This window comes from Paecilomyces variotii (assembly GCF_004022145.1).
Source record: "Paecilomyces variotii strain CBS 101075 chromosome Unknown C8Q69scaffold_1, whole genome shotgun sequence".
NCBI lineage: Eukaryota > Fungi > Ascomycota > Eurotiomycetes > Eurotiales > Thermoascaceae > Paecilomyces > Paecilomyces variotii.
Window position 1 is genome coordinate 4,368,017 of NW_021167140.1, and position 20,576 is coordinate 4,388,592.

At 47.1% G+C, this 20,576-nt stretch overlaps 8 protein-coding genes and 2 non-coding genes across 10 annotated transcripts; 7 read left to right on the forward strand and 3 right to left on the reverse strand.

The window, feature by feature from the left end:
- The first annotated feature begins 2,995 nt into the window (after window positions 1–2,995).
- C8Q69DRAFT_454145 (hypothetical protein) lies at window positions 2,996–3,639 on the forward strand. Its single transcript, XM_028629675.1, has one exon. The coding sequence runs from the start codon at window positions 3,298–3,300 to the stop codon at window positions 3,616–3,618; it is 321 nt and encodes a 106-aa protein (XP_028489871.1). The 5' UTR covers window positions 2,996–3,297; the 3' UTR covers window positions 3,619–3,639.
- Window positions 3,640–5,583: 1,944 nt separating this feature from the next.
- C8Q69DRAFT_454149 (hypothetical protein) lies at window positions 5,584–7,035 on the forward strand. The gene is made up of 2 exons (XM_028629676.1): window positions 5,584–5,664; window positions 5,733–7,035. The coding sequence occupies exon 2, from the start codon at window positions 5,853–5,855 to the stop codon at window positions 6,954–6,956; it is 1,104 nt and encodes a 367-aa protein (XP_028489872.1). The 5' UTR covers window positions 5,584–5,664; window positions 5,733–5,852; the 3' UTR covers window positions 6,957–7,035.
- Window positions 7,036–9,529: 2,494 nt separating this feature from the next.
- Window positions 9,530–10,300, forward strand: C8Q69DRAFT_394293 (glycosyl hydrolase family 3 C-terminal domain-containing protein; the record flags this gene model as incomplete). Its single annotated transcript, XM_028627647.1, has 1 exon — window positions 9,530–10,300. The coding sequence occupies one exon, from the start codon at window positions 9,530–9,532 to the stop codon at window positions 10,298–10,300; it is 771 nt and encodes a 256-aa protein (XP_028489873.1).
- Window positions 10,301–11,092: 792 nt separating this feature from the next.
- C8Q69DRAFT_454161 (hypothetical protein) lies at window positions 11,093–12,052 on the forward strand. Its single transcript, XM_028629677.1, has 2 exons — window positions 11,093–11,516; window positions 11,686–12,052. The coding sequence occupies exons 1-2, from the start codon at window positions 11,234–11,236 to the stop codon at window positions 11,811–11,813; spliced, it is 411 nt and encodes a 136-aa protein (XP_028489874.1). The 5' UTR covers window positions 11,093–11,233; the 3' UTR covers window positions 11,814–12,052.
- C8Q69DRAFT_454165 (hypothetical protein) lies at window positions 12,053–14,300 on the reverse strand. Its single transcript, XM_028629678.1, has 2 exons — window positions 13,984–14,300; window positions 12,053–13,911 (listed from the first exon to the last, which is right to left on the reverse strand). The coding sequence occupies exons 1-2, from the start codon at window positions 14,133–14,135 to the stop codon at window positions 12,354–12,356; spliced, it is 1,710 nt and encodes a 569-aa protein (XP_028489875.1). The 5' UTR covers window positions 14,136–14,300; the 3' UTR covers window positions 12,053–12,353.
- A 398-nt stretch (window positions 14,301–14,698) lies between these two features.
- C8Q69DRAFT_t11 lies at window positions 14,699–14,786 on the forward strand. Its single transcript has one exon. It is a non-coding gene; the product is annotated as a tRNA-Lys (tRNA).
- Window positions 14,787–15,608: 822 nt separating this feature from the next.
- On the forward strand, window positions 15,609–16,562 carry C8Q69DRAFT_484799 (phosphotransferase enzyme family protein; the record flags this gene model as incomplete). Its single annotated transcript, XM_028631788.1, has 2 exons — window positions 15,609–16,077; window positions 16,135–16,562. The coding sequence occupies 2 exons, from the start codon at window positions 15,609–15,611 to the stop codon at window positions 16,560–16,562; spliced, it is 897 nt and encodes a 298-aa protein (XP_028489876.1).
- Window positions 16,563–16,754: 192 nt separating this feature from the next.
- On the reverse strand, window positions 16,755–16,842 carry C8Q69DRAFT_t13. Its single transcript has one exon. It is a non-coding gene; the product is annotated as a tRNA-Lys (tRNA).
- Window positions 16,843–18,673: 1,831 nt separating this feature from the next.
- On the forward strand, window positions 18,674–19,031 carry C8Q69DRAFT_503738 (hypothetical protein; the record flags this gene model as incomplete). Its single annotated transcript, XM_028632512.1, has 2 exons — window positions 18,674–18,861; window positions 18,998–19,031. 2 exons carry the CDS (start codon window positions 18,674–18,676, stop codon window positions 19,029–19,031), a joined length of 222 nt encoding a protein of 73 aa, XP_028489877.1.
- A 729-nt stretch (window positions 19,032–19,760) lies between these two features.
- C8Q69DRAFT_441274 (hypothetical protein) lies at window positions 19,761–20,500 on the reverse strand (the record flags this gene model as incomplete). Its single annotated transcript, XM_028628730.1, has 4 exons — window positions 19,761–20,140; window positions 20,304–20,329; window positions 20,416–20,429; window positions 20,492–20,500. 4 exons carry the CDS (start codon window positions 20,498–20,500, stop codon window positions 19,761–19,763), a joined length of 429 nt encoding a protein of 142 aa, XP_028489878.1.
- Between the last annotated feature and the right edge of the window lie 76 nt (window positions 20,501–20,576).

Consider the following 20,576-nt stretch of genomic DNA (forward strand, 5'->3'; position numbering starts at 1 on the left):
TTTCTGATAGTTGTCTCTTCTGCCCATCACATCCCAGGACCAGAGAACACCGTTCACTACCAAAGATCTTTGGGCTGAAGATCTGCCTATCTTGGTCCATTATCAATTGATCCCCGACGAACGTGAGTTGAGAAATTTTCTTCAAAGTTGCTTGGATTATTTCTTCTTTTTTTTTCTTTTTCCTTCTTTTTATTCCGGAAGTATGGGGGGTTGTTTCCTAAATGCTTCCATCGATCTCTTTCCCGTTACGGTGATTGAGGCATCTATGGTTCCGTCGAGGACACGTTCAATGTTACAAGATCATTGTTATGATCAATGAAGACATCAGAGCTAACTCCACTATAGAAAGACACAACGTGATATAACATCCATCTATCAGCTCCTCCTACAGAGCCGACAGCAACCATGCAACCGACAGCATCAATGTTTCCCACACACTCGGGAGAGATTCGACACGACTCGAGGACAGAAAACCAGTCCTCCAACTCGCGTCCCAATCCTCACCAGTCAGTAGATGACTACAACAGAGTCATGCTGCAATATACTCAACGCCAGATGGCTTCCTTCACCAAGTCCGCTGACCCCAGTCGCCGAAACGACAGCGTGGGCAGCGGCAGCAGTGGAAGCAGTGGCCGCAGCAGCAGCAGCCACAATAGCAATCGAAGCAACAACTCGGTCCGCAGCAGCCTTGATCGGGAACCCAGCGGTGCTGGTCCCCCTCGTGGAGGCCGAGATCGACATCAAAACGACGCTGAGGGCGTTCCCTCGCAGTGATGAAGGCTATGGTTCTCTACGAGGTGAGTGCAGTTACAAGTCTGCAGCAACCAATCAGGAAGGATCATAGTATGGCTGACAACATGACATTCAGTCGGGAAAAATAATATCGAGCCTGTGGTTAGAACGTACGGGTCACGCTGGTCCTGCTGTCAGATCTTCCCACCTTGAAACGATGTCACGACTCGAGCGCTCGTCATCATACTTCCCCTTTTTCGACTATCTCCGCTATAGGTTTCTAGCGTTCTGTCAAGCATAGATAGATTGCACCTCGAGAGAGCGTCCATCCTCCATGGTACTCGTTCCTGGACAGTCTGAGCTTTCGTAGGCGTTGATCTGAATTTTTAGCCAAAGCTCGGTGTCTATAATGTTCTTGACAGAGGACCGGCTTTATCTTTTCTTGGCCCGTGGACCATACTGCCCTCTTGCTCTTTTTTTTTTTTTTTTTTTACTTTCTTGTTTCTAATAATTGAAACGAATTTGCATGCCGTGTGTTTCAAGCGATGTTAATTTATTTTTTTCCTATTTCTCATCACGACTGTTACGATTACAACTATTAGTTACCTATACTGGGATATTCGATGGTGCTTATCGAGTAATGAGATAACTAGTTCCGCAGGGTATTGGTTGAGAAGAAGAAAAAAGTAACGAAAATTCTTCTGCAAGTTACGAGATATTATTTTATTTCTTTTTTTTTTCCTTTTTTGTTATATATATGGTAGTGTGTGATTAGTATTTCATTTATAGAAAGGGGATACGGTCTTCCGCTCCACACATGCAGACCCATGTATGTATGTACCTAATGTACGTACTACCGAGTTTAGTGCCAGTTAGAGTGTACACTCTACTTTGTTTGTACTGGTCAAGTGGACGATGACGTGAAGGCTTGCTGGGATATATGGTAGTTATGTGCATACATTTGTAATTAGGTATTATTAACTACCTAGTTACTACTCATCTTATCTAATCCGTCGTGTTTTCGAGGGTTATTTCTGTTTCTATATTGTTCTACCGTCTCCGGTCTGCTTGATGGTTCGTCAGCGGGATAATAACTAAGTTAATGGAAACGCGCGGGTTGGTCGCGAGGTGGAATTTGAGAGTTCTCTCTATGTGGATCCTTGTTGTCGGTTAATTAGTGTATAAATACTGTAGAGTAGAGCAGAGTAGAGGAACTACTGGTATTTATTATGTATTACTCCAGTTCTGCTTTGGAGTTTTACTAGCACGGGCCAGTAAGTTGACACAGAGTCAGTCCGTTATCTAGTGATTAACTGTGTCATCTTCTTCTTCTTCTTCTTCTTCCCCGCCGTCGGTTACGAGATGGTTGTCCATGACGCCTGCCCTTTGAGAAAAGAGTACGAGAGAAAAATAACTCGGTGACTAAATGACTGGCTAAGCGGCTGACTGAATGAAGGACGGGCGGACAGACACGCAAGACAGCGCTGAAAGTTTTAAACCACTCTACCCAGTACGCAGGCCTCCTCTCTCGAAGGTTCCCATTATTTCCGACAAGAATCCACCACGTCGAAGAAAAAACGAAGGTGTCCACGAGCGGAGTCAGTGCCGGGACACACTACTAGTTAATAATAGACGACAGTTTCTCCTGCGCTTTCTTTTTCCGCCGCCAATCTGAGGGAGTTCTGGAAGAAGGGGGGGAACAAGGTTACTACGATATCGAGTAAGTAATGTGGTTGATCGTCGGCTTGATCCGCAATCGAGAACCTCCACCCGTGCCTTGTGCGCCTTTTTCCTGAGGTCTGGGGCTGCTGGAGATTAAGTAGGGTAAGTGGCTGAAATGGATGGAGATGGCCCCGTAGATGTACGGGTTAATACAACTACGGTCGATTACGGGAAGAGTACCATATTATGTGGTGGAGCTGGAGATTGCTACATAATAATAATAATAATAAGCAATTACTCTGGTATTGATATTAATGCCTCGAATTGAAGTTTGCTCTGTCTGTAAGTATGCTCGAAGCCAATAAAAACTCGGTAGTCATGAAACCCCCTTCAAGCTACCTCATATTCATTCCTACTACTTAGTTCTGCGTCACGCTAGCCCGGCGCCTTATGCTTGTATGTCGATACCTCATATAACGACCTATACAGCAAGTCCATATGATGCCAAATGATCAGAATAAGTATCGCAGACCAGTCGGATAGTTCACATGAAGACTTTCGTATCTGGCGTCAAATTAAGTATATGAAGTGTGAAATGCTTCGACTGTATTCAGCTCCTGCACCCTGTGATTTATCTCACTGTTCAACTGCTACTACATATATAACCCAGTTTCCTAATATGGCCTTCTTATTCACGTCAGGTGCACTTGGAACTTCTAGATCATGCGCTCGTTACTGACAACTTTTCAGGTAAGTAGATACTGCAATTGGTATGATCTGAGCCTTCCCAAAACTGCAGTTTCCCTAACCGGTGGCTGCTAAGGTCCATAACAGCCGCTGCTGGATGGATTTGTTTTCTCCCTTTTCTTTCTGTTACTAGTTAACTAGGTATCGCTGACAACAATGGAAGCCATCCAAAATCTCGTCGTCGTTATGGCCGCAATCGGCTTTGTTTTTGTTGGAGCCAATGCTTTGGTTACCGGCATCAAGGCCGCGAGAGCCGAGTGGGGGAGAGAGAATCGCGTTCCGGAGAACCAGGGGGAGGGGGGGCGGACTCGCTTTTTGATGCGAGTGTTGAACGCGGGATACGCGTTCTTGCGTGCGGTGGCCCGTCTCGAGGCCACTAGAAGCGGGGTAGGGCCAGGTGCCCAGGGACAGGCGATCTCTGGTGCTGTTGGTGGTGGTAGCGGTCCTGGAGGAGGAGGAGGAGGAAGAGGAGGATAAGGGGAGGAAGAGGAGGAGGGTCAGACCAGTCCATCGGTGCCTTTGCGGGAGGGCACCGGTGCCTCGACTGGGACCCAACACCAGCGTCGAGTTCACACTTCTACGCAGTGCTGGTGACGAGTACCTGTTAACTGGGAACAGGGAAACCAAGATGAACTCACAAACAGAAACAAAAATCGAATCGATTTCATGAACGAAGCATCATTCGAACCTCCCCTATTTAACAGACACCTGATCCAGGTGACTCTCAACAAAAGGGCTCGACTTGCTCTATGCAGAACATTTGTTGATACTGAGATTGTCGGTTTTTCCTCTCTGAAAGGTACGACGACGTTCTGTCGTAGCTCTGTTGAGCTGCTGTTCAAATTTCCCCCCCTGATCTGTCTTTTTATTCAACCGAACCTTGTTGCTGTCAATTCTAATCCGCGCAAATCTATTAGCGAGATCGTTGAGTATTGTTTCGACTCCGAGAACAAAAGCATTATCCATACCTTGACACACAGAGATCAAATCTCATTTCTTGAGCCGGTCTTATTATAAAGCTGCGGCGTCCCAGATGTCTCCAAAAACCCAGATTCGTCGCACCGCGTTGCTCTTACAGATCAGTGTCTCGCCGCTTTATGATCTTATTAGCGCAGACTGATAATCAGCGCATATCCCAACAATCACGGCCACTTTCCGAGAATTGAAACGTCTTATTCCATTTATAAAGGAATGAGATTCTCTGGCAATACGACTTAATCAGGAAGATTATAGACCGGGATATTGGGAAGATTAGAAAACATGTACTCCCGCAGATGTACCTAAGAACACTTAGCCATAGCTCGTTTATCCCAGAGACAATCTGATAAATCATACCTGATCGGCTATGATCTCGGATGTTGAACCAACTCAATTGGTTATTCATGTGGGCTCTTAGGCGGAAAACAGACTGGGGGTTCAGATAACTAACAAAATCGACCAAATTAGATAAATATTTGTGCAGGAAGTGGTGGAAATCAACTAGCTATGTAGTTACTTACGTGGTCTGAAGAGTTGTTGGATCCCCCTCCGGTGGTCCCTGCTGGGCGCCCCTTTGCACTGGCGATCACGTGACCGGGAGATCCTATATAGGATCCTCCGGGCTTCCTAGTTAGTAATCAAGCAAGCAAGCTTTCTCCCGCTTCAACCACGCTCAGGATCAGTATCCCTAGACACGATCCTCGATTGAGTATCTTAGCAGGTTCAACAAGTTATACTACTAGTTAGTTAGTTGGCTACTATCATTCCTACATAAACGCCTTGGTGAGCGAGATCTGCTAAGGGGAGCTAAACCAGGGGGTAATTATGATCATTGAGCGCTAGCGAAATGTTTCAATATACTAGGTACAAAAGTTTTTTGTTTTTTCTCCACTTTTTTCTAACCTCTCTGATTGGTCCATTCAAAAACGACCGCATGTGACTTTGAATTGCTGGGTGTTACCGCCTTCTTATTCGGGGAATTAAAATAACTCCTTCTGATCTCCTATAGGTTCGCGTCTGTGTCAATTAATTTACACCCTTCGCAGTCCTCACCCCCTACTTTCTTTTGCCTATTAAAGCTCACTTTTAAAGCATTTTCTTCTATCTAAATACTGGCTTCTTATTGGTCTGTCTGAAATATCAACTATATCAGCTAAATCCCTCCTACCTATCCCCTTCTGCCTATTTATCCCCCTTCTGCCTACCTATCCTATATAGACTTTGGTTTCTTATACTATCTAGCAATTACTAGCTAGCTTTATCTATTAGATAGTTCTTTACAATATTTATTATCCACAGTTACTACACTAAAAGAACCTGATAAATTACCTAATTAAGCAATCAACCTATCTGCTAGGCTTTACCAGCGCGCCAGCGCGTCAGCGCCAGCAGCCAGCTTAGTCAGAGCAGCCAGCTTGGTCACTACGCTCAATGATTATTTGCTACGGCCCCTCCTAGCCGTAGCGCACCTAGTACCAATTACATGATATTTTTCCAGTCTTCCACAGAAGCACACAAATCCAGGGCTCGCTAGGGTCTAAAAAAGTAAGATTCTCCCTATAGATAACATGAGGGTTTCTATTGCTCTGTATGGCGACTAATGGTCTCAATAGGCAGAAACGTCAACTATGACGCTGAGAATTGGTAATAAACTGTGAAAATTGACGACCGAGATCAGAAAAGACATCAATCAACTATTAAAATTGACTTGAGTTATATATCCATTTCAGAAAATGCCTCTGGTAGGTCACAGAAGAAGACACTACGAAACGTTAACGAAAATTGCCAACTCTGTACGGCTGAACACAATACGGACCCTTAATGCGCAAAATCCAGCATCTCTATACTGTCTTCCTATCGAGTTAATCCAATATGTCTGTCAGTATCTCCCTATCGCGGAAACGTTCTCTTTAGTACTAAGCTGCGCTCGATTTTGGCATGCCAGAGCCAGTATCCAAAAATTTATCAAGGCACACCGGTTACTAAAAGCACGAATCTACCCGGATTGGGAATTTATTGAAGCGCGTTTTCATATCCTCCGTTTAATGGAATTTGATAGACTCCATGGTCTAGGCAGCCGGTCTTTTTGTTGCTGGTCGTGTATGACGACTCACTCAAAATCATTATTTGGATATATTTTTTGGCCACGTGTGGATCTCAAGTTCTCAATTGAAGAGCAAAGGATAAAATGCACGGCTCAAAACACCCGCAGTTGTTACGATAAGCAAAGGAAGATTTGGGTTGGCATATGCTCTGAAATGACATATGCACAGCTCCGAATCTTGGTATTCGGGATACATAATTGCAAAGAGCGCACTACATCATCTATTACAATCTCAGCGGGTTTTTCCGAACACATCGAATTCGATTTAAGGACCTATAGCCTCAAATCCCGGTTCTACCTTGGGAGGCTCTCGGATCTTGGCGTCGGTGGATTTGATCGCCTATGTCTGATGGCGAAGCTTCCGATATGTCCTCATACAAGAATTAGTATATTCAGAGGACGTTTCCTCCGGGGCCTAAATCCAAATTATGCATACTCTTGCTATTACTGCGGGGCGAAGTATTACCTGACTTTGGGCCTCGAAGGAATGATTGAGCTCCATATTTCTCGCTATGTTGGACCTCTTAAAACAGGATCTGAGCCTGTATGGATCAATGCGTCTTATATATGTGTTAAGACTGCCTTCATCGATCACTGTCGGGCATTTTCTGAGTGGGTACATAGAATGTATAATCCCGAAACTGGGGGTGCGTATAACGGAGGATTTGAGATGTTCGTTTCCTCTGAAAAGAAAAAGTATCGATTTTATGGTTCTCAACCGGGTGGGTTCTGAGCGCTATTTGGATTTTGTCGTCCTTCGTTTTCTGGACTTTCGCAAGCTCGGATAGGAGAGTGTTCCTTTTTGCTATAGGTAGCTACTGTTTAACATGATCTTTCTCCTCTCTCTCTCTCTCTCTCTCTCTTTATTTTTTTTAAGTTGCAGGGGGATATGTGATATGTTCGACTAGTTTTTTTTTTATATTGATGGCTTTTAATCTTAAGAGGGGAGTATAAAGCGGGTAGGGAAAGGATGATATCTGGGGTTCTTTTTTTTTATTTCCCTTTTTCAAGTATAGAAAGAAAAGGGAGGATAAATAGAGTATCGATACTTATATAGTCAGTTTGATTTAGAATATTACCAGGAGAGATAGCTGCTAACATCCTCAAAATGTCAACTCTAAATGTAGATTCGACCGCAAGTAAGAAAAGACCGGCCCTCGACGAGACCGGCGGTACTCTAAAAAAGCCTATGACTAATCATTGAGCGCTAGCGAAATGTTTCAATATACTGGGTAGAAAAGTGCTTTACTTTTTCTCCACTTTTTTCTAACCTCTCTGATTGGTCTATTCTGAGTCAGCACCACGTGACTCCTGATTTAATTGGTCGGTTCTGAGTCAGCGCCACGTGATTCTTGATTTGTTATATGGTTTAAACTGCTTAGTATTACCGCCTTCCAATTCGGGAAATTAAAATAACTCCTCCTAACCTCCTATACCAGTTCGCGTTATTAGTTCGCGTCTGCTTTAATTAATTTACACCCTTTGCAGTCCTTACCCCCTGCTTTCTTTTGCCTATTAAAGCTCGCTTTTAGAGCATTTTCTTCTATCTAAATACTGGCTTTTTATTAGTCCGTCAGAAATATCGACTATATCAGCTAAATCCCTCCTACCTATCCCCCTTCTGCCTACCTATCCTATATAGCAGCTTCTTATATTATCTAGCAATTACTAGCTAGCTTTATCCATTGGGTAGTTCTTTACAATATTCATTAGCGCGCCAGCGCGTCAGCGCCAGCGCGTCAGCGCCAGCAGCCAGCTTAGTCAGAGCAGCTAGCTTGGTCACTACGCTCAATGATTATTTGCTACGGCCCATCCTAGCCGTAGCGCACCTAGTATAAACCCCAACCGACAAGAAACGGTAGAGTCCCTTTCGCGTCTCCTTGCATGAAAGCTTTAATTAATCTGTTTTTACTATAGAACAACACCCAGATTATATACCATAGCTCTATCGATGATAAGGAGAACCCTCGTGACGCCTGTGTGGACAAAATGGTCCAGGAAGCGCCGTTGCTACAGTATGACGCTGAGCAGAAAATAGCTGCTAACGAAAATGGCTTCGGCTTGCTTGCGGAAATGCGTCATATGCGTGCAGATATGGCAAAAATGAATGATAAGATCACGAAACTCGAGGCCCATCGCCAGAGCCATCTGGATATCCGTCAAAGAGCCATTTCCACATGGGTTAGAGACGCCCTCAACAAAGATACGGAGCGTCGGAATGAGGATATCCGGAGATTAAACAAGGATGTTATCCACGGGGGTGATGTGAGGTCTGATGCCATGGTAGTTACTGAGCGCTATAAGAAGAATAGCACTGAATGGAAATCTTTCCGTATGCTATATGGCCTCACCCCAGATGAGATGAATGATCTCGGTATTGTCTACAAACTTCCTTGATACCTTTCATTGCTAATATGTTCTAGACCAAGCAAAGTGCTACCAATCCCTGCAAGCGTTGGACACCATAGCTTCTGTCCTATTTAAGGATGCTAAAAAAGGCCTTCCTGAGGGATTGGGGAAGCAACGGGAGGATCTCATTGCCATACTGCTGGAGAAAATATATGAAGAGGCCGAGAAGATGAGCAGCACTTTTCGTTGAGAATGGTTTGAGGCTATGGCTCATCAAGATATAGGATGAGTGGAGGGATCAGCATTGCAGATGTGAGTAACTGTTGGGGTGTTTATTGATGTTTACTGCTACGATATATCTGTACTCGTGGAGGGTGTGTCAAGGCTCAGCAGAATGTGTGACATTGAGTATTAAGCATGTCCTAGAGATCCTGCTTTTATGATGGCCCAGCTCGCACAATTTTTGCGTCAGCTGTAGGAAGCGTGGCTTAGCTATGTGGAAATGCGGAAACTGGCTCTTATGTCTAATTGTTCCTTGTAAACAGGTTCTCCTTGTATATTGATATAACATCACGATCAGGGTGTTGTCCCATAAGAGGATGTAGAACAGTTAAATAGTAACAATATCTATATCACTTCCAGCCTATGAAATGTATAGAAGACACGACCAATCGCTTGTTCTGATCATATATATACATACACTCGTTGCGTATTTAGTCCAGTCGGGTCTAATGCCTGCGATTACGAGTGAGGATGTGATTTCCAAGTCGGAACAGGGATATAATTTCGCACCCTCGGTCTTCCAAGGGATTCCGGTGATAGATACTTATGCGTAAAGTTCTGAATCAGGAGGACTCAATTGCAGCTGCTGTTGATCTTGCCTCCAAGACAGAACAGGTCGTTATTTTCGCCGGTCTGAGCGGGGAGTGGGAAACAGAAGGTTACGATCGTGACCATATGGGCTTGCCGCCGGGGAGCGATATACTGATCTCTCGTGTCTTGAGAGCAAACCCAAATACCGTGGTGGTGATACAGAGCGGTACACCAGTTACGATGCCGTGGGCAGGTGATGCCAAAGCATTGCTACAAGCGTGGTACGGTGGTAACGAAGGTGGGAATGGGATCGCGGATGTACTCTATGGAAACGTCAATCCCTCTGGCAAGCTACCGCTCAGTTTTCCTGTACATCTCCGTGATAACCCGTCCTTCCTTAACTTCCGTTCCGAAAGAGGCCGCGTTCTATATGGGGAAGACGTCTACGTGGGATACCGCTTCTATGAGAAGACCGAAATTCAGCCCCTCTTTCCTTTCGGTTACGGTCTCTCCTACACTAACTTCTCACTCTCGGCTCTGAGAGTTGCGGTATCACCGGAAAAGCATCGTATACAAGCCGGGGAAGACATCAAGGTATCTGTGATTGTCTCCAACACCGGGTCTACAGCAGGCGCAGAAACCGTCCAACTCTGGGTGATACCACCAACAACTTCTAGTATCAGCCGCCCCGTACGCGAGCTCAAGGGCTTCAAGAAGGTTTTCCTAGAAGCTGGAGGAAATAAGGCGGTCGAAATAGTCGTGAACAAGGGAGTAGCTACCAGTTTCTGGGACGAGACGCGGAGCTCTTGGATCTCAGAGAAAGGTGACTACGAGCTACTCATTACGGGCACTGGTGAGCAAGATCTGAGGTTTCCATTTCAAGTAGCAAAAACGAGGTGGTGGTCGGGTCTGTAACTGGAAAGCTCACCGCAGTGATCATTTCATGATAGGTAATGACAGTTCAAGAAAAAGAAGAAACGAGAGAAAAAAAATCATAAGAATCGTGTCGTAGCGATCATATGCATCCATTTTGATACACGATTCTTTTGAGTGAGGTCTTCTACTCCGTATAGTAAGGTGTCATAACCCCCTTGCTTCATCGTATATGGTACAGTGTACGTACTTAATATTAATGACTCCACAGCCCTCGCAGCTCTGGCCTTGGACGTTCAAAACGGTCATGGAGAACGATCCAGTTCGGTCGAGGAAAGACATGAGGAGAAGCCTATCTAACGGTATCAACGAACGGAATGTAAACCCGCGAAGGCGTAGTCGAAATACTGTATATACTACTTAATTAAGATTCTATTCCCATCTACGGTATAACCAACCTCATCTAACCTCGGAATGAATCCAGATTCACCATCCAAAATGCATTAACACGTTATCCATCCATATTCTGCAGGCATATCGTAGAGTATGGTATAGCGAAGTCCGAGTCTCCATTCTTCAACGCGACGCGACTTATCAAATGCACATTCCTCGGGATTTCCTAAAGGAGCATGCGTGCATGGAGTAGCGTGGCTGGAGACTAGCGAAGAAAGGGATGATAATAAGGATAAGAGGGAACCAACCCTCACGCGTCGGCTGCGATGACCTTGGATAAATCTCGTTGTTTCTCTCCTCTTGGTTATTGTAGCTGATCTGGATATTCGTTCTTTTTTTTTTTTCGTTTTGCATACCGTTTTCGATCGAGCACTTACTTTATACCCCCGTGGCTATCCCTTTCCTGAACTAGATATTAGGAAAGTATATCCGACCAGAAAACAACACAGCAACAAATAGAAACGACGCAAAAGAAGCAACAAAGCCACATAGTGCTCAAATCTCACCAAACCCCTCGTCAAAATGCACCTCTTCTCATCAAACCTCTTCATTCTCGCCGTCGTCACCACCACCTCCTCCCTAGTCACCGCCGCACCACCATCGCTCAAGCCCCTACCTTCAAACGTACGACATCTACTACCGACCCCGAGTGGAAACCCGAATAAGATCTCGACATGTCCCGCAGATGCGAAGAGACAGTGCTGCGTCACGCTGCAGGAGGCGTCGAATACGTTGTTGTCGGGTCTGGGAGACCTAGTGCCGTATTTAAGTGGTGTGGAGGTTGGGAGTGTTCTTGGGATGGGGTGTATGTTTTAATTTATCCTTCCTTCCTTCTCCCCCAAAAAAAAAACCCCTTTCGCTTCTTTTTTCCAGCAGTAGAATATTGCGTTGGAAGAATGCAACAGAACTATATGATGCAATGCAATTGATGTACAGAAACCGCTAACGATTTCTTTCTTGGAATGGATATACAGGCACCGATATCGCTGATAATGCCCCTGATTATGATTGTCGGGACACAATTGCATGCTGTTCGGGCGCTGAGTTGGTATGTTTAGTTGTGTCCTTTTTATTTCATTCTATTCTTATTTGTCAGGCCTGACCTTCGAGCGTATACTGACTTTTTGTGAAAAGCTCGGACCGCATACGGTGACTGGTGGATGTTACCCGCCGCCTTCTCATCCTTCTCCTCCTCCTTCTTCGCATTGAGTTGGATAGGAAAGTGGATGGTTTGGTTGCAGGGGGATATGTGATATGTTCGACTAGTTTTTTTTTTATATTGATGGCTTTTGATCTTGAGAGGGGAGTGTGAAGCGGGTAGGGAAAGGATGATATCTGGGGTTCTTTTTTTTTTTTTTTTGTTTCCCTTTTTCAAGTATAGAAAGAAAAGGGAGGATGAATGGAGTGTCGATACTTATATAGTCAGTTCGATTTAGAATGAATAATATGGAATATTTCTTTCTCATTGTTAAATTTGGTTCCGATGATAGATATTGTTCTGCATGTAGTTTCCTGCTTTGGTTTGAATATGGCCTTATTATATGTCCTCTCTGTCATTTCTTTCATGGTATTGGGTGCTATTGTATGGTACATGTACATGTTTGCATGCAAGCAATTGCATGGTCACTTAGAAAATCAATCCTTATCGCCATCCACCACGGCCTTGGGGAGGGTATCCTCTGCCACCTGGTTGCTGATGGCCCCATGGTGCATGAGATCCGGGGTACTGCCCAGGAGGCGGTGGGAGATATTGCCCCCCTTGCGGTTGAAAAGGAAATCCCGGGACAGGCATTCCTGTGCGAGGATCTATACCACCAGGAAGCGGTGGTGGAAACGCTCCTCCTGCTTGTGGAGGCGGAGGTGGAGGTGGCCATGGGCCCTGATAGTTCGGGGGCGGGGGCGGGGGCGGAGGAATAGGATATCCGCCCGGTCCAGGCAGAGGGACAAAATTCTGAGGGGCGAATGGGAACTGGCCTGGGGGGGGAGGGATGGGGATTCCCTGTGGTGGGGGATATGAGTGATGTGGTTGCGGGAAAGAGGATCGCGGAGGCGATGCTAGTCGAGGAGAGTAAGACTTCTCCCGGGATGGAGAACGGGAGCGGCGTCTTGAAGGGCTCCGTGAACGAGAATAGGAGTGGCGCCGTCGGGAACGACGTCTATAAGGAGAACTGCTCTGCGACCTGGAGCGTGAGCGGCGTCTGCCATCGCTGCTAGGACTGCCACTGTAACGACGACGCTTTCGAGGACTCCTGCTTGAACTCCTACTTCCACTGCGGCTGCGACTGCGACTGCGACTCCGACTGAGACTCCGACTCCGGCCTCTTGAAATCTTCCCGCTCCTCTTTTTCATCTGCTCGCAGAACCCACGGGACCATCCGTAGTACGTCTCTCCTCCGACGATCTCACCGGTAGTCTCGTCTCGGACTACCGTCTGGCCCATCTCGTCAATGTCGATGACAGTGTTTTCATCATGTTCCGGTTCGTCATTTTCGTATATGCGATCAACATCCTTCAGGAATTTCTTGAGGGCCGTTACCAGTTTCTGGTCTGCGGGCCCGGCAAGGAACTGCAGTGGCTTCACGGCGTCCGGCCGTATAGGCGCCGTCGAGTCGGGTATAATATGGGGAACCAAGTTCCCGGCTGGGAGGTCGTAATACGGTGTAGACGCATCTCCGTGGGTGGCTGGCATAACGAAAGGAACATCCTTTGACGTAGCCGTTTTCGCAACATCTGCATTGGCATCACTAATCCCCACGGAAGCTTTGATGGCATCAACAGATGCTGAGTTGCGGACCGCTTCTCGGAGCTTGTCGACATAGTCCGAGCTATAGTATCCGTTGGCCTTCCATATATCCAGTAACTCGTCCAGTCGTCTGTGGTGCTTGGGATTCTTCTCGCGGTCGAACGCTGCCGCCTGGCCGATCAGGTCGATAATGTATGGCTGCAGCGCTCCCGTAACCGTCGAGAAGGCAACATTGTTTTCGGAGTGGTACTTGGTATGATGGAAGAGGTCGTTGAGTAGGTAGAGGATGTGTAACCTCTTGCGCTTTCCAGATATCTCTCTGCGACCCTGTGGATTGGGTTCTCTGGACTTTTCATCCGTGGGCTTGAATGACTCGGACAGCACAACGAGATACTTGCCCAGCACTCCCACCCTGTTGGATGATTGGACAACATTCCTAAGAAGCCATGCTTTGCAGGTCTATGACCAGACTCATACGATCAGTAAGACTTGTCCTCGTATCGATGAACCAAATGCGCAAACTGTCCAGACCTGGATGTTTGCCGGAGAGCAATGCGACAGTGCTTTGTCCAGCGCGGAGTGGAAACCGGTGATCTCGTCGCGAGGGACGGAGGTCGGATCGGGGCGTAGGAGTCCCGCTGAGAAGGACGCTTTCGCGATGGCGATCTGATGGGATGCCATCTCTTATCGAGAGTGGAAACGATACTGTGAGGGAAGGAGTTCCATGGGCCAGGAATCAAGGTCAAGATAAGCTGGGGAGCTGTCGCGAATTCTTGAGCTTCTTGTCGGAGCTCCCTCCTCGATCCCGCCTGCGGCACGTGATCCTGCAGCGCAACGATCGATATTTGTCTGGCCGGTAATGCTTCTTTTGTTGGGTATGGGCTTTGGCGACAGAGATATGGATTTGTCAGTCTCTAGCGGCCGTCTAATTGTGGCTTCTGATCCAGCTGTAGTTAATGCACGCCGCCCTGTACTCGTTCGATATATATTTCCTGCACATGGTATACTTTAGCCACACAGCAACAGTATTGCATGGCACCATGTTGGATGACAACCTCTTTCTGGTCCCTTGTATATAAATCATTAGGACACTACAAAATGACATGCATGAGTATTGTGTTTATAAAAGTAGTTGTTGATACTTCGAGGACTTAGCGGAGCATACTCTGCAGCAATCTAGACAAGTGAATATCGAGTGGTTGTTCCTAATAAATTCAACTAAGGATCGCCGATGCATCAAAGCCGCCGGGCTAGCTCAATCGGTAGAGCGTGCGGCTCTTATCATCTCGAATGGTTACCGCAAGGCTGCGGGTTCGACCCCCGCGTTCGGCTCAATTCCGGACATTTCCACTTCGGCTTTCTTTTTTTATTTTTTTTGACCTCCGCAGACCACATCAGAAGTGGCTGCTAGAGATAATTAGGGATGTGAAACGCTTGTTTCTTGGAACCAAACACTTGACCTGAAGCAGTATTAAGGTCTGCCGGAACCACATGAAAGCCCTTGTTAGCTATGCATCCAGTAGTGATGCTTAGTTACGAGTAAATATCGACGAATGATGACCCGAATAGGAACTCTGCTATATAGCTCTACCTAATATGATACTCTTCACGGTTCATGTTCGATAGAAGTTTATATCTAGATAGCCATATCCACAGAGTTGGAAGCCATTAACGTGCGCCCTCTAGGAGTTCCATATTTGGACCCTGGAACACAGTCATCCACATCTTTGTTCGATGCATAGCAAGTAAGAGAACATGAAGTCTGACGATAGGATCTAGTGCCATGCAGTTCGAAATCGCCGAGCAGTGTTAGGCTACCACGTACCTGCGTTTGATTGTAATCATCAGTCGCCCGATTTCTTCACGAACCTATTTCATTTTCTATGGTCATTTCTGGTATTACAGCAGAACGGAAAGACCTTCCTTATGACGGAGAGGTCGATATTGCCTAGAAAATTTATGGATATAAATGCGAGGAGAGCCTAGGTACGAGGTGAAATGCTCCTAGCCTCCTACCGACCAGACGAGGCTCCAGTGGGTCGGTCTACTCTAACAGGTCGCCCTATCTAATCAGCTGCTAGCCAAATGTTCCTGTGTGCCCCAGACAAATTTGTCTCACTGCATCCCCACGCTCCGACTTTCATATCAGTCAATATGACGGAGACTCGATCGTTTCTTCCTCCGCGGCCCCCCGATGGCTCAAAGCTGGAGATGGACATTCTGGACTCAACTTTCTTCAAGACTCCCGGCCAGCGGCTGCCGACGCCAGCACAAGTCCGGGCCCTGTCAACAGATATAGGCACGATGCCTAAACCAAAACCTATCATCTTCAGAAACCCAGACATCTTCGTCAAGCTTGGTCACTACGTTACTGTTGAAGAAGCTCAGTGCCTTTGGATGGTTCAGCGGGCCTTTCAAGGCACTGTGCCGGTTCCTGAACTTTTCGGATGGCGTGTAGACGACAAGGGCTACGTATTCATTTATATGCAGCTCATCGAAGGTCAGACGTTACTTGATGGATGGGATAATATTCAAAGCGCAGACAAAGAAGTGATGTGCAATCAGTTATACGAAATCACAACGTCTCTACGTCAACTTAGCCAAGGTTCCGACAAGTACATTGGTACGCCCTGACCTACTTGGACGTGGATTCATTGCTGGTATTAATTTGTCCGTCTAGGATCTATCAACCGCCAAAAAGCTCCCGATTATGTCTTCCAACATCTGAAAGAAGCCGGGCCATTCCCAAACATAAAGGAATTCAACGATTGGTTCTCTACCTTGCCCCAGTCGCGGCTTCCGGCGTCCATGAAATTTAAAGATCCCTATAGAGACCTCTTGCCTGATGACGGAGAGATTAAATTCACACACGCCGACCTTCATCGAGCTAACATCATGATATCCTCGACCGCGCCCTTTCGAGTCATTGCAATCGTCGACTGGGGTCTGTCAGGCTGGTATCCAGATTTTTGGGAGTACTGCAAAGCTCTCTACACCTGCTGGTACGAGAGTGAATGGCGTCAGGATTGGATTGACAAGTTTCTACATCCACGAACGCAGGAGTTTCTAGTCTTCTCGGAATACTGCATGGCGATCGGTGCTGTCTAAGTTGACCTTATACCGGACAGAAGACGCCTGCCAAAGACTTTCGAGGGGTGGCTACAACTTTGCCTAAGTGTAACTCAGTATAACTCCTTGTGCTCTATCGTAGATGATATCCTCGGATATAAGAAACGCAGGCATCAATAAAAAAGAGAAAAGACAAAAAAAAACAAAGAAGTGGTCAATTGTTCGGAATTGAGCCGAACGCGGGGGTCGAACCCGCAGCCTTGCGGTAACCATTCAAGATGATAAGAGCCGCACGCTCTACCGATTGAGCTAGCCCGGCTTCTTTGATGGTGGCTTGAGCTCGGGAAAATTTAAGAGGCGTACATCCCGATTATCCAAATGGGGTAAAGCGGCATGCACAGGTAATGACGCCCATAGCGTGCGAAAAAGGTTATAAGTATTAATGCAAATAATGTCTCTAATAGCTGCCACGGAGTTATTAATATATTGTTTAATATCTGCGACAGTGACATATTGCTCCCATACTACAAACTCTGGCGGCTGCATGTGTGTTGTGTATTAATGTGATCATGACCGCAGATAATGATAATCATTCGCATGCGAACAATAATTAATATGTGCATAATCTAGGTACTTTGATATTGTCAGGAACCCAAGTGAAGAGGCTACAGTACTTAAGTGGGACAGGCCAAAAGTTTGTGGCGTGGGTTGGGCAGACATGGGGACGGATGGGTCAGTATTACGATCGCAGCGTTGGCTGAGTTCTCGCACCATCGAACGGTGAGAAATATTCCGATCATTAATTCCGTTGCGGATAGTTGAAAAGCTTCGAGGAAGAGGGATCCGTACCGGGCAGATGAACACCTTCATCCTCAGCGTGGGTTCAGACAATTTCCCGACAGAGTGTTGGTTGGGGCCTTCAGATCTCCATCGGATGGATAGATGTTAACTCTGGCTGCGGCATGGCGTGGATTGTGTTGAGATTATCTACGGCGAATAATGAATTCCCGCCTGTCCCACACGGAGGGAAGCCCGAGTAAGTAGAGTACCATAGTGGGGGACTGATGCGTTGCGGGGCGATCTCCGGACGGAGAGCAGCGATTCCGTCGTCAGTCCAGAGGGCAGATTGTTGAGTTGGTGCCTGTCCTAAGGGTGGGTGAAGATGCAATCATATGTAAGTATCTAGGACCACGTAGTTATTATGGTAGTAGGAGTGGAACTATCGATACCTGTTGGGAGGGGACGATGATGATGTTTTGTTTGGAGGGGCCGAGGGGCAGAACTGGAGAAGGAAAACGAGTTCCGGAGTGGGAAGCCAGAATGAGAACTTCTGCCTGGACGGGAGTTTCAATTGTTACATGCCGGCTGTTTCGTTCAGAAAGTGGCCTGACGCCGACCCAGGGGAACAGACAACCGCCTCGACGACGATGATCACTGGAGAGGCTGTCGGGATGCGCGCGTGCCGCCATCAGCCCATCAGGCGCTGATGTATGTACCAGGGACACATCCAGCGGTCTAACTATGGTAGAGTCAGTAGTTAATGAAATATTATTGCATAGTCAGAAAGATCTAATCAGTTCGGATCTCTGGCAGCCCCGCAGAGAGAAACGAGTTGGACAAGTGTTTATTATTTAGTGTAGCCACTCGATGGCGTGACGGAGATACAGGCAGCCATTGGAATTCCGGTGCTTGTCCCTTAATCTTATAGACCCTTATTATTGACCCTCTTTTCTGCCTTTCTTATCCTTCAGAGACCAGACTCCTAACGAGGTACCATACACTGATTGACTTCACTGATTATCTTAGTGCCGGTAAGTAACTAACTGGCCTGGACGATCCCATCCCCTCTGCTCCCCACCGGCTTCACTTCTCCACCGTCTGGTGTACTTATCGTCATCAGGCCCGGTCACAGGGCCGATGGCGCCATGTTTCATCCTATATAGTTAATGCAGGAGACCCCCTGTTCTCAAATCCAATAACTCTGACATTTTCCTCAGACTCGCAGTGAAGAACTACCAGACGCGTGAGACAAACAGAGAAACATTCGCGCAGCTCCTGCGTACTTAACTAGATCCCGCCTTCAGTTTCACCACCTACTTTTGCTCCAGTTCCAGTTCGCTCCCCTGTCAATCGAGCTCCAGAAAGCAACAATGGCCATCACTGTCAATTGCGTCCGGCCGACCATCCGTCACTTCTCTGCTCGTCGTCCTCGTCCCGACAGCCGTGCCTCGCGCTTCGTTGCCTCGTCCTGCATCGCCTCCGCCGTGGTGCTCCCCTTCATCCCGCCGGCCATCGAGAGCTCCCGGGAGAAGAGCCTGGGCTATCCCAACCACAACAAGTGAGTGCACGCTGCTCCTGATCGTTGCGCAAGCCGCCTCGTCGACCCCAAAAAGCAATGCTTTTGAAGGGATCATTTCTGGAGATTTGTGTGAATTTACAAAAGAGGACCTGCTCACCCCGCAATCTATTTATAGATCCCACCCACCGCTCTGCTTCCACGCTCGCTAGACATCACCACCGATGAATGTCTTATTTTCTTTTGTCATGACCACTCCATCATTTTTACGAATTCCAACAGTCCGACCTGTTCTCCAGAAGACAGGCCGCTCTGTTGATGATGCATGCTTCTACTTGAAGGCGGCATACGGACGGCGTTGGCAGGATGGGTGCACCGCTTTTTGTTACTGGAACTAGGTGCTACTACTCGCAGCGGAATTGTTCCGCTAGTTACTAGGAGCTACTGATCCAGTTTCTTTGATTGCTGCATGGGCACAGGCGATACCCGCATAACAGCATTCCTGCACATTTGACGATCACGAGGGAGGCGTTTTCGGTGGGCGTTTCTTGTCAAGTATTCCTTTATATTCCTTTACACTGTCGCCAGTTTCATTGGGACACAGAACCATGACTGGATGGAGGCATTGCTCCAGACAAACTAATAATATCAACTATGAAATCGTAACCGACTGCATTCTTATCTGGTTCCGCTAGAGCTAATTACCGGATTCGGTAGCCCCGGATTGCTGTAGGGTGCCTTTTGGGGTTAAAACAACCCCGGATTATTATATAAGACGGAGGGTAAAAATAGAGCAGATTCAACATTGCTATTTACAGATCGGATCATCGTACAGCTTGCGCCACATCAACACGTGGGAAAAAAGACGTTCTGGGAGTTTGTGATCCTGATCACTCTGGACAAACCACTCTGGACTAACAAACAAAACCTCGTCCCTCCACTCAACTCAACCGGTTACCCCTGGGCGGCCGGAAAGTCTCCGTAGCTTCATATTTACTCTTCTCCAGCACGCGCTGCGCATCCGTATCGGGTTCATGCCGGGTCGGCGCGGGGTCATTGCTAGCTTCCGAACTCGGGGAACCCGCGACGTCTGACACGTTATTCTGCTGGGCTAGCTTAGCGCGCTGCAGGCTGGGGTCGTCGGTCGGCACGGGCGTCTTATTCGGAGGAGCGGACGACAGGGTGGGAGGTGTCGGGGCACTGCGGCGTTCCTGGTACTCAGCGGCGGCCAGGGAGGCCTTGCGTCTCAGTTCTGCTTCATGGCGAGATGCCCGGTCGGCATTGATGGACTTTTTGGCGAAGTAGTAGGCACCACCGCCAGCTAAAGGGGAGAAGGATTCGTATGTCAGCACTACTCTGAGAGGGTCTGCTTGAAGACAGCCGGTATGGAGCTTGAGGGGAATAGGAGAGGACAAAGGAGCGAAGATAATTAATGACGACCAGGGAGGAGATTTAAAAGGCATTGGAGATGGACTGATTCTTACCAACGCAGAGGGCGCCCCAGCCAAACCTATTCAATGATCAAATTCTCGTCAGATATCTCCGGACGAAGCTCGGCGGAAGCAGAGAGTAGTTTCTCGAGAAATTGCGGCTTACCAGGTAGATCTGACCTGGATTAAACAAGACAATTAGTTCGTGTATCATCTTACACAGGCAAGAGGAGGGCACATACCGTGTTCATTTTGCCGGAAGCAGTCAGTCGATGCTCAGACGAGATGAGTTGTAGTTTGTATCGGCGAAATAAACTAACTCCTACT